The sequence below is a fragment of the Sturnus vulgaris genome, chromosome 6 (assembly GCF_052056855.1).
Source record: "Sturnus vulgaris isolate bStuVul1 chromosome 6, bStuVul1.hap1, whole genome shotgun sequence".
NCBI lineage: Eukaryota > Metazoa > Chordata > Aves > Passeriformes > Sturnidae > Sturnus > Sturnus vulgaris.
This window is the reverse complement of record NC_142248.1, coordinates 12,027,995-12,051,085: the sequence shown is the minus strand read 5'-3', so window position 1 is coordinate 12,051,085 and position 23,091 is coordinate 12,027,995. Positions and strand designations below refer to the sequence as shown.

The 23,091-nt window shown below is 41.3% G+C and overlaps 1 protein-coding gene across 1 annotated transcript in view; it reads right to left on the bottom strand.

The window, feature by feature from the left end:
* Nucleotides 1–23,091, bottom strand: part of CAPN3 (calpain 3) — a 28,097-nt gene that overhangs the window by 3,221 nt on the left and 1,785 nt on the right. Inside the window, exons 2-20 of the mRNA XM_088167004.1 lie at nt 18,191–18,260; nt 17,602–17,720; nt 16,858–16,991; nt 16,297–16,465; nt 15,574–15,714; nt 13,259–13,342; nt 12,826–12,911; nt 12,083–12,160; nt 11,471–11,631; nt 10,748–10,917; nt 10,127–10,138; nt 8,785–8,993; nt 8,230–8,266; nt 5,925–6,026; nt 4,544–4,621; nt 3,713–3,770; nt 3,054–3,118; nt 1,939–2,007; nt 1,299–1,377 (exon numbers count right to left, since the gene is read on the bottom strand). Coding sequence (XP_088023130.1) covers nt 1,299–1,377; nt 1,939–2,007; nt 3,054–3,118; nt 3,713–3,770; nt 4,544–4,621; nt 5,925–6,026; nt 8,230–8,266; nt 8,785–8,993; nt 10,127–10,138; nt 10,748–10,917; nt 11,471–11,631; nt 12,083–12,160; nt 12,826–12,911; nt 13,259–13,342; nt 15,574–15,714; nt 16,297–16,465; nt 16,858–16,991; nt 17,602–17,720; nt 18,191–18,260 — 1,921 coding nt within the window. The remainder of the gene's footprint in view (nt 1–1,298; nt 1,378–1,938; nt 2,008–3,053; nt 3,119–3,712; nt 3,771–4,543; nt 4,622–5,924; nt 6,027–8,229; nt 8,267–8,784; nt 8,994–10,126; nt 10,139–10,747; nt 10,918–11,470; nt 11,632–12,082; nt 12,161–12,825; nt 12,912–13,258; nt 13,343–15,573; nt 15,715–16,296; nt 16,466–16,857; nt 16,992–17,601; nt 17,721–18,190; nt 18,261–23,091) is intronic.

Genomic DNA, 23,091 nt, shown 5'->3' with positions numbered 1-23,091 from the left:
TGTTTTGAAGTTACACTTTGAGGGGGCCCTTAGCACACAAGTTACCTCAGGCTGTGAGTGAGGAGAGCTGTGGCCCCAGAGGGCCTGGTGGCTCAGCTGGGCCTGCTGAGAGCAAATCAGCTAAAATGGGGGGACAGAAGTGCTGTAAAAACAAAATTAAACTGTGGTCAGAAAATAGACAAGGAGGCAACTCCTTGGTGTGGTGGGACTGAATGCTGCAGCCTGTGCCTTGAAAGGGTCTGTCACAGTCTGGGTAAAGCTGCTTGTTGGCTAAATGCAAAGTCATGCACAGCTTATGTTCTGTAAGAATGAAACGTTCTTAGTTCTAAAGTCAGGGCGGGAGGTATTTATACATTTTCTCTTTTTACAGTGACAACTTCCCTGATAAGAACAGAAACCCAGAAAATAAAAATTACCCAAATTTCTACCATAGCAGGAGTCCAAATGTAGGTGTAGTTTTGTCTTTGGCAAAGGATTACAGAATCGCTGAGGTTTTGTAAAGTACAAGTTAGCCATTCATTTCTGTACCTTGATGTGCCAAAATAGTACTGAAAACATGATCACTGAAATAATCCTATCTAGCTTTATAGAGATATTACAGACTTTCTAATCAAAGAGGTTGTCTCACTCCCTTAGAAACCTGGTGAAGACATTTCTGGGGGGAGGCCTGCTCCCCAGAGGGAGAAGCACACTGGTGTGTCTGAGACAAGCAAGACAAGCAAAAAAAGTCCAAAGTCTCTCTTTTCAGAATGAATTTCATTAACTGCAAGATTTGCAAAAATACTTTTTTCTCATTGTGCAGGTAGAAGAAACTGAACCCACAGTGGCTCAGTACTGGAGAAACATTAACATGACTCAAGAAATGCTCACCCAATTGCCTGTGATGCAAACTTGGACATGGACCTGCTCCATCCTGGTTTCAGTGCCTGTACACTTAGGTTGAAGGTTTTCCACTGTTCTTTGTTTGTTACTTACACAAATGTATAGAATCCACAGCTTAAATGAGAGTAAATGTCTTCAGCTCTCCCTGAATAACAGGACCCTGAGTAGGAGATCCTTAAAGACAGCAAAGCATCACTCATTGCATTAAAGAAGAGCTGAAGAGATCTATTTGCTGGCAAGACATCCAAGGCTTGCCATTTGGATATTTGAGAACCTCTGTCGGTGGAAAAAATATTTTATAATTTCTCTAGGATCTGTCCTTAAAAGGCAGCACTGTGTTCAGTGATCTCACCCTGTGATTCACCAAAACAAAACAAGGTTTCTTCAGGTGTTGGGCACTGCCCAGGGGAAAGTACCTGCATCATTGACTGCATTGCGCATCTCGTAGCTGTTAATGGTTCCTGAATGATCCGTGTCATAACGCTTGAAAATTTTCTGGAGAAAGAAGAAAACACATACACATTAGTAATAAAAACTTGCACTTCTCTTGAATGTACCCTCTGAGTGGGTAAGGGATGTGTGCCTCAGGCACCTGGAGGCTTTGCCACGTGCCTTATATTGCCACTGTTGGGCAGTCTGGGTTGTTAGCACAGTTTCCCTCAGTTGCAAATTAAAATAATTTAGATCCCGTCTCTGAGAAGCAAAAAAACTCTCCCCTTGAGACTCCTTGTTTGCCTTGAGTTTTTGCTGGTAATCCTCCCTCTTGATTGCCCTAATTAAGCTATTATTGAGGCCCGATTGTAGTTCCCATCATTCTCCTCCTTCAGTTTGTATGCCTCTCTGCTATTTGCATGGGGGAAGGCTGTACATGAGAGATTCAGGCTATATGCTTAGGCTGTGAAGTAGGATGAGGAAAGACATTTCATTTTCAAAGTTAATTCACAATTACTTTTTAGCCTTTCTTTTTGATGGAGTGTATGTGGAGAGTTCTAGTTTTCCTGTAGAGCATTTGCACTGCAGAAGCTGTGAAGAACTGTGAAGATACCAGCAAAATACCTGCCAGCTTTTAATCTTGTCCCAGAGATGTCGAAATTCATCAAAGTTTATCTTCCCTGAGCCATCTGTCTGTGATGCAAACATTCAGGTAAAAAAAACCACAATATTTTTAGGATAAAATTAATTAAGTCTGCAACTATTGGTGAAGGGATGAATGTGAAACTGTGTTGGGGATCTCATCAGGATTAAGAGTTGACTCAGCTGTGCAGTAAAATATTTGTAAACGTTTTGGTTATTGTGCATAGCATAATGCTTTAGAAGTGTGAAGTACTACTTGTACTTTGTGTAGAAGCCAACTTCTGGTACAGGGCACAGCTTTGCCTCTGGAACTGTTCTAGAAATTCATGAGTAGGATGTTTTTAGTGGGCTCTTCTGAAATACCTCCAAATGTGAAGCTCACCCAATGCTTTTTAAGACAACTGAGCTTTTCTCTGGAGTGAAGCTCTTTCTGCCTTGTTTAAAATGAATTGAGAAATACACAAAATGTTGACTAAAGCTCTTTTCAAAAATGTGTTTAGGCTCCAACCATTATGGCTGTGGGTTGTAGTTACACTTTTGTTCTGGTTATGCTTGAATGCACTTACATTCTCTCAAAATTGTGTTATGTCAAACTGGAAAATTGAGGGTGGTTGTGGTAGAGGAAACCATGTGGCATCTTGTAGTGTTTTATTGCACTTGTTCTAGACAAGTTCTGGCTGCATTGCAAGCTGAGCATACAGTAAAATAATGTGATATGAACTTAAAGAGATAAATATAGTAAGTTTATTGGCAAGAACTATAGTTATGTTGAGCTTGTTTTAAATATAATAATAAAAAAATTATGGTTTAGTACATAATGTGGCCAGTCTCTGATGCCTAAAGAAGAGTGTCATACTGACTGATTTATTCTCCAGATTTCTTTCTGGGGATATTTTTCTCTACCAATTATGCTAATGTTGAGATGACTGGAATTCAGATGTGCCAAAACAGGAGTGCTTTTTAAATCTGACTACAGACTACAATTACTTTGTTGTTGTTCTTTTTTCCCTGTCTTGCTAGGTTGTTCATGTATGTGGTAGTGAGAAATACTGAACTTGAGTGGTTTCAAGCAATCCCTTTTCACCAGAAAAGGATACATCCATTAAAGCAATCATGCTCCGGCAGGATTCCAACTCAAACCCTTCTGACCTTAGGTCCTTATCTGAAACAAATCATCCCAGGTGAATACAAATCATGCAAATCAGCAAGTGATTTTCCTCTCAGGTGTAACTCTAATCAAAGTAAAAGCCAAATCTACTTCCTTCATCCAGTAGGAAATGAGTGGTAGAGAAATCTGAAAAGACTCTCAGTAATGTTATTAATAGTCTGTGAATTTTCTTGACTTGTTATATACAATATAAAACTCTGGAAAACTCTAAACTAACTTCTAGGTTACTAAGCAAGTCCAGGGTCTGCAGGTTAAAGTTTGCTAAACAGTAAAAAAGGTCTGTCTCTCCACTAGAAATTTTTTTTAAAAGGCATTTTCAGACTGCAAGAATTGCATTATTTTCCCATATGGTAATTCTAGTGAACATATCTGCTTATTTCTAGATTATCAGTATTAACAACCTGCAGAGATAATCTCGGTGATAAGTTCAGCTTGCTAAAGTCTCAGATGCAATGTCCATGGAAATGTAACTAGGAAATTTCTGAGTCTGAAAGCATCAATAATTTTTAGAGTGCAACTCAGGGTGGGGAGTTATGCTCTGTTACAGATTTCTTTGTCCAGGGTTAGTAAAAACATGCTCAAACTCACGTTTTTTTACGACATTATTGAGAACATTCCTAAGTTCCTCAGCATTGATCTCCATGTCCTGATAGAAATGTGGTGAGAATATCATTGGTTACAGCATTCTTTATGAAATACAATTTTATGGATGGATATGCTAAAAGTGTGAAGTCTTTGGTCACTTTTCAGTAAGGCATATACATGTCTCAAACTAGAGGGCATTCTACTTCAAGTGAACATTAGTCCAACTCTTTCTTGAGGCTGCAGTACAAGGTAGACCTGAAGTTATCATACAGTGCTCATTAAACTACAACTAGGAGAATGATTGTTAATTTCAAGCCAGTGTATTAGTCAAATAGCAAAATCAGAAAATTCCTGTATCCCATTTTCAGCCACTTGATTTATGCAGTTCTTTGATCTGTTTTTATCTTTAACTTTACTTCTTAAGCATGTAGCAGAGGGCACTGCATTTCTAACTTGTTTATACTTGCTGTGCAAAACAGCATCTTGTAGGAGAGATAGAAGAAAAAGGCTGAATTTAAATAATACTTCCTCAGACACAGTGAGAATAGCTTATACATACATATGAGGATAGCTGTATACTTAATGGGGTTTTTATTTTCTTTTACTTATCTTGAAATTGCAAAGAGAATTTGATGGGAGGACATTCAAAGGAAATTTTAATATTCATATTAAATTTTTAATTAATATTAAATAATAAAATAAATATTAATTAAATATTTAATTAAATATTTAATATTTAATATTCAGTATTCAGAATCTATGGACTAGTTGATTTAGGAGCTGTTGTGGCCAGGCTGCTTTGAGGGCAGAGATAGGGATTGATTGCATACTCACATCTCCTGCAATCTGTCGGAAAATATTCCTGAACTGTTTTTGTTCTTCACTCTCCTCATGAGCTTTTGTTGAAGAGCGCTGAAAAGAGACAAGCAAAGAAGAGATACATCCTGAGCCCAGTGGAGAAGAGAAAGGGCCTGCATGGTTCACTTGCTCTTGTGTGAGGGATCATAGTGAATCTGGAGGCCTTTGGAGGAATGGGGTGTCCTCACACTCCTTTCCCCATGTTTTTGTTAGTTCTGTTCCTTAAAATGCCCAAGTATTTAAGTTCATCCCATTGTTCTAGTTTCTATTTGAAAGAGCCTAAATAATTACTTCCACTGGCAGTTATCTTCTAATTTTTTTTCCCAAAATATTGCAAAAGAGAAGTTTGGAGCAGAAGAGGCATATCAGACAATCAAAGAATGGTTTTGGTTGAAAGGGATCTTAAAGGGATCTTGTTCAAGCCCCCCTGCTATGGGCAGGGACACTGCCCTGTAGGCTATAAATGACCATATGTGAACTCCTTATGATGTGGGGGGCCCCTTGCTGAAGACAAATAGCATGAGACAGAGGAAAACGTGGAACATGAAGCTTTCTCAGACACATGGAAAGTGCAACGCTGAACTCTGAAGCTGATACTGAAAAGGGAAATGAAAGTTATAGATTAAAAAGTGGATTTCTTGGTTTAGTTCTTGTTTTCCTTTGTCTAAATGCAGAGGAAAGTTTAGATTGGTTCTTACTTCACCAGCTGCATGCTCTAGCAGTCATGCAGCAGAACAGCACCCTCCCTGTAAGCAGATGCTCCAGCCATGCCTCCAGATGCCACAAGCCTGGATGTGGGATCTGGCTGTTAGATATGTAGAGTCACCTACCTGCAGGAAGAAACTCTGAATTTGCTACTCTGTTTTCTTCCTCTCTGGTAGTGAGGGAAAACAGGGTGGGGGGAGATGGAGTTCCTGGGTTTACCTGTCCTTTGTCCTCTGACCAACAGGGGAGTCTGTGGTCATTGCCAGGAGCTTCTGCAGCCCCCCGGGTGCAGTTTGTGCACGTGCCCTTCCTGTAAAGCAGGACTGCCTCAAGGCAAGAGGCCAAGTGAGAGTGAGTGGAATGTGGGGACGGAATCTCTCACAGCCGGGATTCTTGTATGAGAGAGCAACCGGGAGATGTTGTCAAGCAATTGAGTCCTCCTGCAGAGTTGTTAAATAACTGAAGGGACAGTCTCTCTGTGCTCATGCTCATTAGATCCACATAAACCAGATGCCAATCATGTTAAGATTTGATGAGAAGCTGTTTAGTATCTCAGGACACCTCTTTGCCCTATTCCTATGCTCTCCTCAGCCACCCTTTCGTGCTAGCCAGACCAAGCCTTATTTCCCCCTCTGCCACTTGCTGCAGAAACCTTTTTCTCATCTGCTTGGGTTTTTTCGCCATCTTTGCCACCATTTTCATCTGCTGTCAGCTCCTTATTGCTGTTTGCTCTGTCAGAAACGAAGATGATAGGCTAGAAGAAGAAGAAGAAGAGAGCAAAAGAGAAAGGGAAATTACACAAGAAATAGTGGAAAGAAAAATACTTGGTTGCAAGCATTCCACAGATAGTGCATGCAGCAACAACTCCTGCTCTTGAAAGTATAAGAGAAGCTATTTCTTGGAATGAAAGAAAAGAAAGAATAACAAAAAGGTGGAAAGATTTCTACTGTTATCGCTCTTCTCATGCTAAAAAAAGCTGCAGAAGTCTTTTTGCAAAATAGTGCCATTTCTGGGTTGTAGCTGTCCTTGTCAGAAAGACAGTAATTGAATGTGTTTGGCTTGTTGTTGTTTTTGTTTAGGGTTTCTTTGTGTGGTTTGGTTTTGGTTTTGGTATTTTAGTTGGTTTTTTTAAATTGTTTTTTGGTGGGGTTTTCCCCCTGTTTTTAAGCAAAATAAGCCTCCCAGATGCTCATCACTTAAACTGATGAGCTTGTCCCTCAATGAAGGACAGTAGCACTGAAAACAAACCAAATGTGAATTGTACACAGGAGTTATTTGTGTAGGAGCTTGTTAGTTATGTGCAGCATTATGTTCTTTTTCTGTATTGATTCTTGAAGCACTCAGGTGTAAGCAGCTATATGCAATTGTTCTAGTTTGGTGCATTTAAAACAAGGAAAAAACTGCTACATGATGTGAATGCATTAGTCTAGAATATTAATTACAATCGGTCTGTCTTGGGATTAAAATATCTGATTACATTTTCAAGGTCCAAAATATGTTGTGTCAAATCAAAAATAGAATCCTGGACTTTGGTGAGCAGAAACTTCAGGAAAGGGGGGTGGCTGCTGCACTAGGCAATGGAAAGCAAGTGTGAGGGCACATGTCTGGAGAAGGAGGACTTCTCAATAGCAAGGGGTGCCAGGTTGCCTGTGAAGGGGGCAGGAAGGAAGAACAGTTTGAGCAACCCAGAGGACTGAGCTGATAAAACTGAATAGTTTGTTACCCTTTCACCACCCCTTTGAGTGAGAGGGGTATATGATGCTGATGCTATTGCATTAGAACTTAATGTAGGAAGACAAAATCTTTGCTGCATGCAAATGGCCTTGCATCCAGTGCCCTTCATTAACTAGGTCAGTTTCCAACACAGAGAAAACTATAATACCAATAATGTAACACCAATGCCCCTGCTCATGCATTGCACATGCTCTTTGCCTTGCTGGCACTTAGCACATTGCACAGGTACATACCTTGCCCTTTTTCTTCTGTGCGAAGAGACAAAATTAAAAAGCACTTGATCAGATTATGCAGAGCTGATGGCAAACTTTCAAATTTTTATTTTTTCAGTTCCTATACTCATAAAAATTTTCCCATTTCCTATATTTATACAGCTTTCAAATCACTAAAAATGAGGGAACATGCACCCACCAAGAAATGGCACAGTGAAGGAAACACATTGCAGAAACCATAGCAAAATTGTGTTTCATCTCATTTGGGGCTTTGTCTGCTTGAATAAAATCTCTTTAGCTCTGAGTGTTCCTTTTTTTCCCCCAACCTGCCAGTGCAGTGGAGATTGAACTTCTATGCCCATAGATCAATGATATCTGAAGTGACAATTTAATTCCCTCATATCTGGACAGTTATTTTTCACTATGACAGCAAACAAAAGGGGAACATTTCTGAGCAAGGTTTGTTGGAGCTCAATTCTGTGCAACAGCATTTCCTCTGATTATTTTTTTCAAGACTAATTGTACTGTTAGCTCTAGAATATTCCCACGTAGATGTGTAAACCTCCAGGGTGAAGAGTTAGAACTAGTCATGGATGCTGTTTAGAGTCAGAGTGTTATTAGGATCCCTTTTCAGAATGCAGGTACTTCAAAATAAGGTAGTTTTTTCTTTATTAGATGAGATGCCAATTTCACAAAGAAAGTATCTCAGGGCACAGAGCTAGGCCTCCCTTGGTAAATGGATAATCTCCATTGATGGAGGCAAAGACAACGCTTGGCATCCAGCTTCTTTATGCCAGGACCAGATTTCAAATCTGCAGAAGCATTTTGGTCCGAATCACGTTCAGAAAGTAGCATATATAAAGCAAATGTCAACAGAAGCATCTTGATGAGAATTTGTGATTAAGATGCTGTCAGGTAGCTGCAAATGGTTTCCTGCTGTAGGTTTCCCTAGGTATCATCTTCCTCTTCTCTCTACCCCTATACACAAAAGAGGACCAGGACAGTACTCACCAGTGGACGCTCTGCCTCAATCATGTTTTCAACTTCCCTAAGTAGAAAGCAGAAAATAAATAAATCAGGAAAGTGACTGTTCCCAAAGTTGCTTGGTTTTTTTAGGTGTTTTTTAAGCAGCCACTTGAACTTTCCAAGCTGCCAGTGGTGTGGGCTGGCTTCCAACATTACAGCTGCAGGCTCTAGGGGTAGCTTTTTCCCAGTTTGAGCTGAACATCCCAAGTACCATTTCCAGGACGGCTGCTGCCTGGCTTACCCCTGTAAAGAGCCTTGGTAACAGTGAACTGGAAGTAAAACAAAAGTTCTTTGGCCTTAGTAAATGACTAATGGTTTGTTTGCAAAGGATATCCTGCAAGCAGTAAGCTTCTCCAAAGACAATTCAAAGCAAGTTCTTGTTACTCTATAAAGTAAGCTTGTGGAAATGAGTTTGCAGCTTGGAGTTTCTAATGAGGTTAAGAAAATAAAAAGCAGGGTGTAGCAAACTGATAACATGACTTTAGTAGAGTAGCGAGGTCATTCCATCTATGTGGCCACATTAATGTCTCTGCAACTTACTCTGACAGACTTCTTTTCTCTGAGAAGACCCTGAGGATGAATTCTCCCTCCTGGTGGGGTTCATATGTGGATGGGATGATGACATACTCGCTGGGAGGTAACCGGAAGCGCTCAGAGATTTCTCGCATGTTTATGTAGGTCTTACTTCTAGCTTTGGAGGCATTGTAGAGGAAAAAATCCTTCTGCAAGTGGTGCTTAGTACCATGCATCTGCAGAACAAATGAGTCAATTTGTCTTCAAGGAAGTCTTGCCCAGGTGGGTTGCCATGCATGGCTGGGACAGAATATACAGGGAGCAGCAGCTTAGCAGGCAGGGAGCTGAGGAGTGGTGGTAGCTGGTGGCAGGTACAGAGTCTGTCACTTTTAAGTTGCTACTGACTGAGTCTAGTTGGCTTCTCCAGGGCCCACCTGCAGACTGTGTGGCTGACTTCTGCTGTGTAGGCATTTGTGTCTGACTCTTTTGCTAGATGCTGACTTGTGTGTAACAAAAGCTCAGCCACTTTCCTTGGAGGGTGTGTGGCAAGGAGTGGTGTAAGCAAACTCCTACACACAGAGTGGAAAAGTGAAGGTGCTTTCAGTGGAAACATGTCCTTGTCTAGAAAAAACATGAGTTCTGTATCTGCTGAACAAATGTGATAATCAAACATTGCGTTAGCTCAAATATGAAAATTAAGCCAAGAACTGTGGGCTAAGAACACTTGCAGGCTTTTTTTTGAAGAAATAACCGTCTGTAAGATAGTTGGCAAAAACAACATTCAGACAGTCAACTTCATGCTTTCCAGGTAACAGCCTTTAAGGTGAGCTTTTTAGCAAAACTTGTGATGCCAATGATTCAGCTAGTGTCAGGCTCAAAAAAAATGTAATCTGTGTACTTTTAATAAGCTTTCTTCAATGTCCGAAAATACCTTTAATTTTCTAAACAAATTCTAAGACTACAGAGAAAACTGTGTCTGCAGAATGTAGACCATTTGTATTATTTTTAGGAGGAAATGCAATTGGCTTAGGATGGTTCTGCATGGAGTGCAGAGGCTAAGTTCTCAGAGGCACTGCTTCCTCCACCTCTCACCAACTGTGCAAGTGATGGCCAGGCCACCATATAAGAGAAAATAAACACTGAGGAGAAATCCAAGTGGAAATGGGGTGCGAGTGACAAGGAAGTCAAAATTACTCACAAAATGTTACTAATAAACACTCAAAGCAAAAATGTTAGCAGTTCTACTGCAGTTACATCCCTGAAAACAAACTTGATTGGGCAGTCTCCTGCTGACTTACTGACAGGCACTACAGTAACACTAGCTGTGGGTATACACCAAGATGTCAATGTGGCTCCGTTCTGCTCATACCTCTTTGGGCACCTTAGGAAGAAACAGAGAGAAGAATCAGTCAGAGCTGAAAAGGAGTCTGCATGATTATAAGTCATACAGAACTGTTCTGAGGACACAGTAATTAAAATGTCCCTAGTTAGATAAGCACTGTCCCTCTTCCTTTCTAGGTTTCTTGGCATCTACATGAAATCAGCTAAAATCTGAACCAAATATGTTTGTGCAAGGGACTGAGTAAATTGACTTTTTCATCAAGTCAATAGCAGGGACAGAGGTTAATTGCTACATACAAATCTTGGATGTCTGTTTCCTTTTTCACACTCTTCTGCCAATTAAATGCTTAGTTTCAGAAAGGACAAAAGGAAGATTGAAGACTATATGGGAAAGAATATGCTAAAATCTGGCATTAGGTCACAATAAAAGCTTAAAATGTGTCTTACTTAATAGATGGGTAAACCCTGACATTACTATGGTATGAGCAGTTAGACTTGAATTTACTTCCTCTCTTTCAAACTTTCTGACTTCTTTACAAAGGAAAAATTGCAATTGATGTAATCAGCCTGAATGATTCAGTGACTCTTGATAGATGCATACTGTCAGGATTTGCACCACAGTGCAAAGAGCGAAATCTAGAGCTGTTACCTCATAGATGGCAAAGCCAATGGTGTATAGGTTGGCTCCCAGCTTGCGCTCTTTCCTCCTGTTTTTCTGCATCAGTGCGACAAGGAAGCTGCAGATAACCTCTTCATCCTCAGGATCATCATCTTCCTCCAGGAGCTTCAAGCGATACTGGGGATTGGTCCAAAATGTATCTGTGAAATCCCACCAGCAACCCAAAGAAAACACATAAAGTTTCAGTCTTCTAATAATTCATGATCAAAGAGAACTTTTAAGTTCCCTGCCTATGGCTCCTGAGGGAAAGGTTAAAATTGGGCTAAGACATATATGTTGGGTTTTTTTTACACATTATGGCTGTTAGTTCTAACAACTGCATAGCAAATGAAGATATATGGAGAACTGTCATCTCATAAACTTCCAAAGTCCCTAAACCTATCGCTAATCCACAAAAGTGAATTTCCCTATGTGAAATCTAACTGTTAGGGTGAAATTTATCCCTTTTACTTGGGGCACTATGAAGTGTTTGAACAATGATTTATCTTTGCCAGGGCTGTCTTTTTGGGCTTGCGATATTCTGTTACAGCATAGTGACAGAAGATTTCCAGCCACCAGTCACATGCCTTGTCCACTGAGGAAGCAAGGCTTCTCCTATGGCTGAGCACTAACTAGGCTGTGGTATGACTTAGCCTTTGGGATCTAACCTAGTTCCCATCAAAGAAGCCATATCTCTCAAGATCCTTTGCTCACCTGGATAATTGCGGCAACCTCCAGCTGAGCAGCCTCTCACCCAGCGTCCTTCATTGACTGACACAGTCCAAGTCTGGAATTTATCCGCTTCCAGAGCATCAGGTGTGAGGTTACAGATCTCAAGCTTTGTGAAGTGCCTCATGAAATCTTGAAATGAAATCCTGGAGGAATTGAGGGGAAATTGAACACAAATGCATTTACATGGTTGGCAGTTTTCTGAAAGACCCTGGGGAGGTGGAGGATGGTGACCAGCAGCACTGTCAGTACTGGGACAAGTTTGCAGTGGGAGTGCCATGTTTTCCAAATGCTTTTAGTCTGCTGGTTGGTCAGTTACCATAGGCAACTCCAAACTCAGGGAAACTGAGCTGAGAGGTAAGAAGAGTGATGGAGAGCTTGTGGAAGTGTAGCATAATTAGAAAGACTGTGTTGATGGCACTGAATAATCCCTGGCAGGAGAATAAGAGCATCACAGAGCAGGACTTATTGGGAATATGAAGGGGAGCAGAGATCACTGCAACGGTTTTAGCAGATTTGTAGTAGTGCAATGTCATTCATTTTTGCTATGATTGCATATTTCCTAAAGAAGCACTGGCTTTTGACTGATGATCTCACCAGAACTCCCCATCCTCTGCGACCTTGTGCTGCAGGCGGATTTTCTCTTCTTCGTCAACAGAGTCCCACACCTCTGACCTTCAAAGGAGTAAACAAGTTAGCTTAGGATTTGCAATGCAGTTTTCATTAAAGTTTCTACGCTTAAGCCTCATAGAGTGAAAAATCAAGAGTCATCTTGCTACCTCCACGAAATTTTTCCTTTGTAAGCCTTGCAGCTATTTGCTCTTGAGGCTGTCCTCTTCTCCACATGCCCAAAGAAGAGAAGCAATTGTCCTACTTCTCTCTGCTTTCCTCTTAGAATTCCTCTCAGCAGCTCTCAAACATCTGCTGAACTGTGTTAATTTTACACAGCTTGAAGAAAAAGGTGTTTGCACGTTATCATTGCTGGCGTACCTATTGAAATTCCTTTAAGGAAAACACTGACATTTTGCTTCATTCATTTTTTTCATAACTTAAAAGATTTTTCTACTATCACATCTTGTTTTGAAAATGGACAGTAAAATCAGATTTAATGCATCTTTAGACTGGGCTCTGTCTTAATTTCCATTTATTAAAGCCTGTCTTAACATCTTATTAGGTACTCTTTTTTCACAGCTTCAGCTAAGAACTCAATCAACTTCAAAATTACAACAAAGACAATTCAGATACCTCATCACTGAATATCAGGATTATGCAAAACCTGCATAAAGGCAAATAAAGCTGCAACTTCTTTTTCAAATCATGTGAAGCTCTGTTTTACTCACTTGTCACTCCAGTCTCCATTCCATTCCACCTGGCCCCAGGGGTTTCTCAGCCTTACCAGACGTATTTTCTCCCCTTTAAATACTGTCTAAATGAAAAAAGAATGCAACAAGAATAGACTAAGAGTAGGTTCAAAAGGAAATGTTCTGCCTGTCACCTCACCTTCAGGTGATGGTGCTTTTCTGGGCCACACCCCAGCCTGATCTTGGGGTGACTGTGGCAAAACTGTAAGACCAGGAGGTGGCTGCCTGTGGCCATCTTTGCCCAAGTGGGCATCTCCCCAGAGAGCCAAAACTTGGACGGATTTCTTTGTCCACAAGATTGTTACTTATTTGGATATCATTTTGTTTCCTTAGCTCACAATCGCTTTTCTCGCCTCTCACGGCGTTGCTGCGGTGCGCGCAGGGCGGAGGCGGCTGCAGCTGCTGCCCGTACCTCTTCCACGGCCGTCACGGAATAGGCGTGGCCTTTGACCAGCCCGCAGGACATCCGCGTCTCGTACTGCATCGGCACGATGGTCTGTTAGACAGAGACAAAAACCCGTGGGGCTCAAACAAAGCTCAGCTGCCTGCCCGCTGCCACCCAGGGCTTTCTGTCACCTGTTCAGGTGACAGGAGTCTTTGCCTTGTTCTCCTCTTTGTGTTTGACAGGGTGGTCAAGCTAAGCAACCATAGAATTCATGCTGATGTTTAGAAAGGATGGAAGTATGTACTAAAAATGGGAAAAGTTGATAGTATCAATTGGAAAGGATATTTTCTGATGTCTTTTCCTCTTTTTTTGTTGGCTATTGCTTTTTGCACTTGGAACATGACAGGATATGGCATTCTTAATCAAATAATTAGCTTTTTGTATTAGGACTATTCAGTCTTTTCTAGGATAGTATGCTCTTGTATAGATTAGTAAAGTTATTACACATGAACTGCTTAAACATCAGAGCAAATCAACACCTAGAATACTTTCATCTTTCCACATGGCTGCTATCTTATCATAATGACATTTAAACACCCTATTTAATACACTGTTCCTGCTAACAGACACCATTTCATTGCATCTAGCTTTCAGGAAGGGCGTAACCGTGTTGCTCAGGTGTAAATACATTTGCTGTCTTAGTCATCAGCTTTTAGTGTGTCTGATGGACTTTTACTTGTTTATCTGTGAGATCTGGAATTGGGAGGAAGATGGCAGATCCACACATCCTGCTGTTCTTGCACGAGAGATCTCCAGTATAGGTGAGAGGGGCAGACCCTGCCACATGCATGTGGACCACGAGCAGAACTTCCCCTCTTTCTTTGTGTCTGTTGCTGAGAGATGTCTGCAAGGTCCTGTCAGTAACTCTGCCACCCCTTCTTGACACATCTGATGGTATGCAAAAGGCAGGGCTGGATACCGAGGGACAATTAGTAAGGTCACACAGAAATGTTCTCAGCTTATACTGGGAGGATCTCATTCAAATATTTCCTGAATGTTGCAATGGTTTTCCATTAACCTTTTCTCTTCTTTCTGTTTAAGAACATTAACTCTTGGTGCCCTGGCCGACTTCTCAAAGTGCAGATTTTGAAAGTGTTTCAACTTTCTCTTTTCATCAAGAGTCCTGATTTTTTTCCTGGTGATGGTTCAGGAATATGCAATAACCAGCAGCACAACAGCTGCTGGGGAAACAAATATAGAAAGGGTTTTGCAATCTTCTTATAGTAGACAAACACTGAAAAGGAAATTCTCCTCCCAGACATGGGTGGTTTGGGCAGCCATGCTTACAAAACAAGATAGTCATACGGGTCTCTCCCAAAGAATGACACCATTTCAGTCTTTTAGGAAGAACTACATTTGAATATCAGAAGAGAAGAAATAAGCTACTTCAGCTGAGAATGCAGAAGAAATTTTGCAGAACCAAAAGTTTTGAGTGGTGTAATTGTGGAGGATTTTTCTTTGGTGGTTTTTCTTTTTGTTTTTCTCCCACCCTTCCCCACACCCCTGTAAAACCCCCTGATGTAATTTCATTGTCATGGAAATGCAGCTCCCTAAAGGGCAAGGTATGACAGCTGCCTGACACAGAGAAGGCAGCAAAGTGTCCCTCTACAGATTTGAATGCTTCTAAGTTGTCCAGTATGGAATTTTTTCTCAGAGGGTTTAACATCCCTCTCTTTATTTTGCTAGCTACTTAGGTGGATATGCTGGAGTTACTTTGTATTTCATCACACATATAAAGCTCAACATGCTTTTACTTTTCCTTGTTAGGCATTTTTAATGAGGACTTGGATGGCAGTAATCAAAAAAGAGCATCCCTAGAGCAGACTCTCCTCCATTAATGGGTAGAGCACTCTGTCTCAAAATAAGTTGACAAAGAGCTTTTTTACCTGGAGCAAGAACTATGCAGAGCTTGCCTTTTCTTTCTTTGACATTCCATGCATACTGAAGGATCTTATTCTATGCTAGTATTTTAATTTTTTCATTCTCTCTGCCCTATTCAAGCAAGAGACTTGATAAAATCCACTAATAAATTTCTTGTTCTGCAAATTTTAAGCCTGTGTCACAAGCCAACAGCCCTTTAAAGCCTTAGTATCAATGAAGCTCTCTAGTATCAGTCACTGTGTTGGAAAGCACTTAAGTATTTTAACACACTTGTCAAACAGCATCCATAAGAACATTTTGTTAGTGTTAATCTAAGGAACCAAATAAGGATTTAAAAGCATATGTTTCTCTAACTGTTTGTAGATAAAAGCATTCTGAAGTCAACTGCTTAGGAGACATACCCAGGCTGGCCTCTCCTCCATGCCCTGGTAGTCTACAGTGGACTGTGTCATCTGTGCGTTTTCTTGATTCTTCACCATGCGAGCAATCAGTTCCCCAATGTCGGTCCGAGGAGCTGATCCATAGCAGAAGCCTAGGTCATCCTGGCACAGAGAACGGGAGAAAAGTATCAAGCAGGAAGAAGAGTGGTAAAAGATAGCCTAGATTACTCCTCTTTTTCCTCATTATGTCCATACTTATCTAGAGTGGTCAATAACACTGTTTGTTCTCCTGCCTTAACTGAAATATCATACTCCATAAAGTATTAATCTTTTAACTTTTAAATTTACCACAGTAAGTGAAGACAGTCTGAGGTCATGTTGACAATAAAATGTTAATTTGCACAGTTAACATCTTTGACAAGAAGATTTGTGTCTTAACAGAGTTGCAGCATCCTCATTCTAACCTCATTTCACTGGGTTAGGGTCTTGAGGGGGAAGGGGTGCTGGTTTTGCTGATTGCACCTGTTCTTTTGCAGCTCCACATTCTATTTCTCTATATTTCCCTTTTGGTAATCACTGTTTCCTAAAGGCTGGTCTCTAGGGGGGAATTACTCCATCTCCATGAAATGGATGTTTTCTATGTGGCCTAAACCAAGCAGTTCCAAATGTGGTATATATTTGGTTACAAATTGAGAGGTCCCTCTCCTCTGCCATTTCTTATCTGCAGAGTCGATATGGACTCACATCAATGGAACTGGCCATGAGGGATCCTCTGTCAATGGCATGTTTCATGATTTTATAGATATCTTTAGGGGCATCCTTTATCTCGTAGAACTCTGTGACTCCTCCGGTGAAGTCCTCCATGGCTTCAGTGGTGTTGCCTCCCTTCAAAGCTTCATATGACCCATGGAGTCTTGAAAAGAGACAAGATTCTTTTACAAAGGTATGGATATCTACCTGTATATTTATATCCATCTTTTGTGTGTATAACTACAGCTATGTTAACACACATACTAAAAACCCACAAACCATCTGTCTGGTAACTCACAAGTTAGAAGTTCTAAAACGTGCCACTTGCACACATAGAAAAAAAAATATGCTGAAAATCAAGTGTAGATTTCTGACTGAGTAGCAGAAATTCCTAAAAAATACACTTTAACCCATCCCCAGCTCCCAGGCATGGGAAAAGGCATTGCTGTATTCAGGTTATTCTGTGTGCTTCTCAAGGCTGTGTGCAGTGGTTTAAGCACCGCCCCAGGCAGAGCCTTGCTGGGGAGCCCGGCACAGCCCCGCAGTTCACTTTACTTTGCATAGGCCTTTTCCAGGAGGGCACTCCAGAACTCGTTGCGCTGGGAGGACTTGGTGAAGACCAGCTGGTTGTTGTAAGTGGGTAAGCAGTCATCGATGACAACATCCACCCAGTCTCCATAGCGCCAGAACTGCTCAAAGGCAAACAGAAAAAAAACCCAAACTGGATTGGCTTGGTGCAGGGAAGGAAAGACTGGCTGAAAAGTCAGGCTGAGAGAGGAGAAGTGTGGAAATTAGCTGCTGCTTCTTAATGTGGCCAGAACTGATGGCTACTGTGAGGGAAGCAGCTGTACTGAATTCCCGTGGGCAAAAATGCTCGTTAAGAGAACCCAAGGAAATGTGGAAAGCAGTCAATCTTTTCCGAATAAGAAGTGCTTCAATAACTTGTTTTGACAGACCAGCTGTTTGTGAGCCTAAAAATAGCTGCTCTTGCCAAGTGCCCGCGTGTCTGTGCTGAATGTAGTGCTGCATCTGAGCAGTGAGGCAGGACCAGGCACCTGTTGCTACTCCTTACACTACAGTCTGCAAATGCTTTCTTGGTGGGTTAATGCTCCCTAATTGCTTTTATTGGCCTGCCCTTCTGTGACTGCCCTGATGGAAGCGTTTGGAGTGAGGCAATTCAATCCCTTATTCCTCCCTGCTGTCACTCATGCTTCCAAAAGGTGGAGAAATAGGGAAGAGCATGCCAGGAGCTGAGCCTTGGGTAAATGCATATGCTTACCACTAGACGGAGTGACTCACCTGGAAGTGAAAGATGCCAGCATAGTTTTGTATAAAGGACTGGTCATGAGGTATGACTCTACAGAGTAGTTTTTTATTTAGTGTCAGGCAAGCAATGGCAGCCAGAAACCAGCAGTTACCTGTAAATGAGCAGAAGCAGCAGACAAAATGAAGGGAGAGAGCAACTAGAATCCAAGGGAAAACCTAAGATACTGCAAAGTGGCATATTAATTCTCAGTAGAGCATGATTCTCCATGTGTTCTGCAGTACTTTAGCACTTTATCTATTTGTGCTCTAGAAATGCTCATGGGCATTGTCTGTGGCTGGGTACACACAGGCTAAACAGATTATATTCCCTGTAGTTTGGAAAAAGCCTAAAATCTGATGAGCACCGTTACCTGCATTAAGAATTCCCTGTGTCATGTGAATATTTCACTAAAAGTGCTTGCCTAGATTGCTACTAAGCAGATGTCAACAATTTGCTAGAGAGTGAAGGAATCACTGAGAGAGAGGATTTCAGATATCACCTTGGAAATGAAAGAAAATTGAGTGAAAGCTAAACCATGATGCAGAATTTTAAAAGTGCAGAATTGAAATAAGAATTTCATACCTAATTCTCCTTGGCAGATATCTGTTCTGTTGGCTCCCCCAATAATAAACCGTGGATTCTCACAGATTTCCTGTAAAACAGAAACAGACGGACGAGCAGGAAAAGTGTGCATTATGATGCCTGTTTAGCACAGAAGTAAAGGCAGTTTTAGAACATTTTCCTATAGGATAGCTTGTGTTATCAAAACCTCTCTCACAGTTTTCCTCTGCAAAGTTTCACTATGAAAATGTTTTGGAATCTGGATGTTCCAGACTTGAGTCAGAGTTTTCCCCGTGCTTCTACAGGGTCTAATATTGAGCCTGGGGTGCTCCCTGTGTACTGTAATGTGAAAAAACATTGAAATGAGAGGAATTGGGGAAATTTTTTTTTTTTTGCGCAGTAATGAAAAAAACCGGAATATTGGAGGAGACAGGAGAGCAAGTAGATGAAAAAAAATCAGGGGACCAGACTAAATTATTTTAAAGTGATCTTATGTCCAATATGCAGTAACTGGTATGCTGGGGCATTAAAAGGGTTGAAGAATACATTTCATTGGGAATGAACCCCAGCATTACTCCTTCTCAAAATTAAAGGATCGGATGTTTAATTACCAGAAATAATCAGTTTCTGGTTAAGAGATTTTATTCTTTTCCTCACGTTGCAGTATTTAGTTGGCAATGCTGCATTCAAAAATGTGAGCAGATATAATCTGTATCTGAGAACAGGAAGGTCTTCTTTCATCCTGCACATTGCCCAATGTATTGGGTTTGTCTGCATTTATACTAGAACAGAATGGATACAAGATGCAGTACAGGCATAAATAATTAAGACATTTCTGCAGGGAGGGAAGGCAAAATGCAGCAAGTGAGGTGAGACAATTGCAGGCTTACGTAGCCCTTTCCTACAATGGGTAAAGACTGTAGTGTAGAGGAAAACCAAGGAAAGTAGTGGCTGTAACCTGTCCTACAGAGTAAAAAATGTCCCTGCTTTATTCCATCTGTCAGACTGAAATACTTGGTATGGAGAAGAATAAGAAGACACAATTTCTGGATGCATGTCTTATGAGGGTAAGGAACGAAAGATATTGCAACCTGAAGAGCACTGTCCTGAGCAGCTGCAAACTGGGAAGAAGACAAAGTGTAGTCCAAGAGCCTAATCTGTTGAAAGATGCTGGGAATAGAGTGGGAAGGAGACCAAACAATTGACAATTGCTTGTGTGGCAGCACACACAGGAAGCTGATGCTACTTCTATAGTCTAAAGCTCTTTACTCATATCATCGGGGTAGCCCTGGATTTTCTCAGACTCATGTTTCAGGTTTAGTAGTTTTACTTGGCTGAAACCCTTTTTTTTTTCTCCTTCACAGTTATCAGAAGAGTTGCTTTGATGTAAGTACCTGGACTAAACTTCCAGCCAGACAGAGAAACCAACTTCCGCCACCCTCCCTACCACCAACCCCTGCAGGCACTTTATTTTCCTCGAGGGAAGGAATGTAGGGATTGTCCTTTTATTTTGGGCCTTGGTCAGCTGTTGGGGTCCAATTCTGTCAAAGCAAATGTTTGAGATGCCTTCATGCCTTTCTCCATTCGCTTTGTTGAAAATATTCTTCCTCACATTGCTGTGGTGCTCTGCTGTAAACTAGTCTGAGATGCCAGGTTTTTGGTTTGTGTATTTTCCAACTCTATTATTGTGTTTTGGCTCGATCTTGCTCTTATTGTAACTAGCTTTGAAATCCAGCAAGCTGGGTTTTAGTTGAAAGTAGTCAGGTGTCAGCTACCTAAATGTTTCCAAATATTAAATGTACAGTGATGTGTTACTCAGAGCCATTTATTGCATCTTGAGGTCATTTGTTTTGTAGGATGCTTGGTAAACGAATGCAAAGAAGAGAATCATGCAATTGTCATATAGCCTTGTTTAGCTATGACAGAAATGCTTTTCTTGCATTTCTTTATGGGGCCAGGTGTGTATAGCACACTGTGGATATGATTTTAATTTGTATTTCCCTAGGTCATCTCCAGATCTCTAGCTGTGCTGAGTACAGCTGAAGTTGCAGAGAAAGGTATCAACATCTTCCAAGGCTGAAGTACTCAGTCAGCAAAGTGAGACCACCTGGTGTCCAAGATGCAGGGGGCAGGTTTGTCCTTCCTGTCTACCTGGCTGGGCAGGGGATTGCTCTTCATCTCCTAGGTCAAGTTATCACAGAGACTCCCAATAGGCATTGAGGCAACCATTCATCTTTTAAAAGAGCATCCTCAGATCTGAGTGCCTCAGACTGCCTTGGTGCTATCCAAAGACCTTTGTGTTGCACTGGGTTTATCCAGTTCAGACTGTAATTTCATTACAATGAGTCAGTTACAGCAAGGAAAACAAAGAATCCCAGGAAAAACTTAATAGTGGTGCATGCTGCTTTCTGGGAAGAGATTACTCACGAGTCAGTTGGAAGGGAGCACTGGAAAATGCAAAGGCAGCATGCAACTAAAAATGGCATTTGACCTTTGTTACGTTTTCATTAGCTTTTCTTCTGTTTCAGAAAGAAATCTGCCAGTCAGCTTATACTGCTGCAGCAAAAGGCATTCATTCCTTTAAAAACTGCCATTAATAAACTATGGCATTCCAAGTAAATTCCCTAAACAGATCCTATCAAACAGAGGAAGGATCTTTTTCAGCTTAAGACAATTTATAGCCTCGTTGTCTCTTGGTTTCTTGTGGTCTAGACCATGCTTCCAAGTGGCTGTGCTGTACACTTCAAGGCACAGCTCAATGTCAGACACCAAGCTGGTTTTAGATTATCTTCATCTGAAAGTTCTACTTTGGTGGAACTAAGTGCCATCTTTGCTTTGTGGTACGACCTGCACAGGCCCACATTTTGTGATCACTAAATGCAAACAGCTTCACATGTGTGCAGTAGGTGTTTTGACTAATTAATTTTCATTCCAAGCAAAATCCAATAGCTTGTTGACTTGATTTTATTTATATTCATTATGAAAAGAAAACTCCTGGTAATTTTCTGTCTGTGTAGAGGATCACCACAGGGAGGCCATTGAATGTGGTGGTTAATGCTGTGACTTGGCTGTGAGCAAGGAGAATGACAGTGGTGCATTTGAAAGCACAGTGTCACAGTAGAGCCTTCCTGACAATACCCTGGTGTCATTAGATCCAGACAGGACTGCAGCAGGACCTCTCAATACTGTGTGTTATAACAGACTCTTTCTCAGCTCTCAAAGATCAGTGGCCTCATCCTTGCTCTCAGCTGTGAGAAATTCCCACAGGCAGCATAGCTGTGTGAGTTACAGCCAGTCAATGAGCTGGATATAACTTCCTGCAGGTGTAAACAGCTCTTTGGGCTTCTCTTAACTGCTGTGGGTGAGCAAATAATTTAATATTTTGCATTAACTGAGGAGGATTTAATTTTCCCTCTATGTATCTAAACCGTAGTCCTGCATACTCTGAATGGAAACACTGGAGGGAGGGATCCTGCAGTCTTTACTCAGGAAAACTTTCAGGGCTCTCCCTTGGCTTTTGTCTGAATTGAGTATTAGGAGGTCTTGTGTGTGCATTCATATCGTGGCACGGCAGTCACTAGCTGGGTAGAATTACAAAGGCCTTTTTGCTGCCCCCATGCCAGGGCTGCCAGCTGCCCTGCATGGCACCTGTCCTTCTGTGGGTAAGGGACAAGGCCAGTCCTCATGCACTTGCTGCCCTCGCAGCAGCAGAGGACAGGAATTTTGGGAGGTGACAAAGGAGGACCTCTGGGTAGAGGGGCTTTGATACAAATTGATGAGGTGACATGACTAAGGTGACTCAGGGGGCCAGAGAGTCAGGAATAGGTTGTGTATTTCCCAGCCCTCTGTTTTAAGTGGGATCATACAGCATATTGATCACTTGTTTATTTGCTGTGTCTGGAGGTATGTGGCCATAAAATGCCACAGGGAAAGGATCTAGACTGGTCAGCATCAGGAGATTCTCTCAAAATTTCTGAACTGTGAGGTGTTGTTCTTTTTTTTCTTTTAGAGTATATTATCTAGTTTTATTCAGCTATTCACCTGAATTTCAAAGTGATTAAACTTATCACTTTATAAGAGTATATTTTATATACTCTTTCTTTCTTTGAGGGGGAAAAAACCCATTGCAATTCAACAAGAACAAAGTTGTCCATATCTTTACAGACCGTTGCAAAACAGTGTGCAATTGAGTATGGGTTCAATGTGCTAGAGTATATGTTCAATAATTGCTTTAACGGCTTAGCAAAATACTCTTTAGCCCACTATTATTCTTTCATATTCACTGGACTTCATAAGGTCTTGGCTTGTGTCAAATAAAAACCCAAACCAGCTTTGGGTTTGAAGTTTACTTATTTTAAGTCTTACAATGGTCCCCAGCCTGTGGCTGCTACATGAATAGTAAGTCCAAACTTACATATTCATGAGTGACTTAAAGAATTAAGACCCTGGTGAGAACCTTTCCAATAATAACAGCTTGATCTGTGCCTGCACGGCTATATAAGACACATCTGAGGTTATATTGTGCATTTATTTTGTTTTGATGCTTTCCAATGTGACACTTGCAGTCTGTCTGTTGTGGAGTGCTGGCACTCATGCTCTGTACTGCTGTACAGTTTTCCTCTGTAGAAAGAGGGGAAATCCCATCCCTTTACATGTCTGACTTGGGGCTGCATTTTCGTCATTCACACGCTTTTCCAGAGGCTGATGCAGCCGTGGTGATGATGAAGGAATGACAAGGCACAAGTGTACAGAGCACAGCAGATGAGGGACTCATTTTGATCCCTCCACATTGCTCAAGTTGTTGTTGTTGTGACAGAAGCACGTGGCCTTCCTCCACATCTGTAAGAACCACCCACAAGAGCTTGTGGTCTTTTGCTACAGTCAGTTACACTCCTGTGGTCAGTTTTATTTTATCACCACTG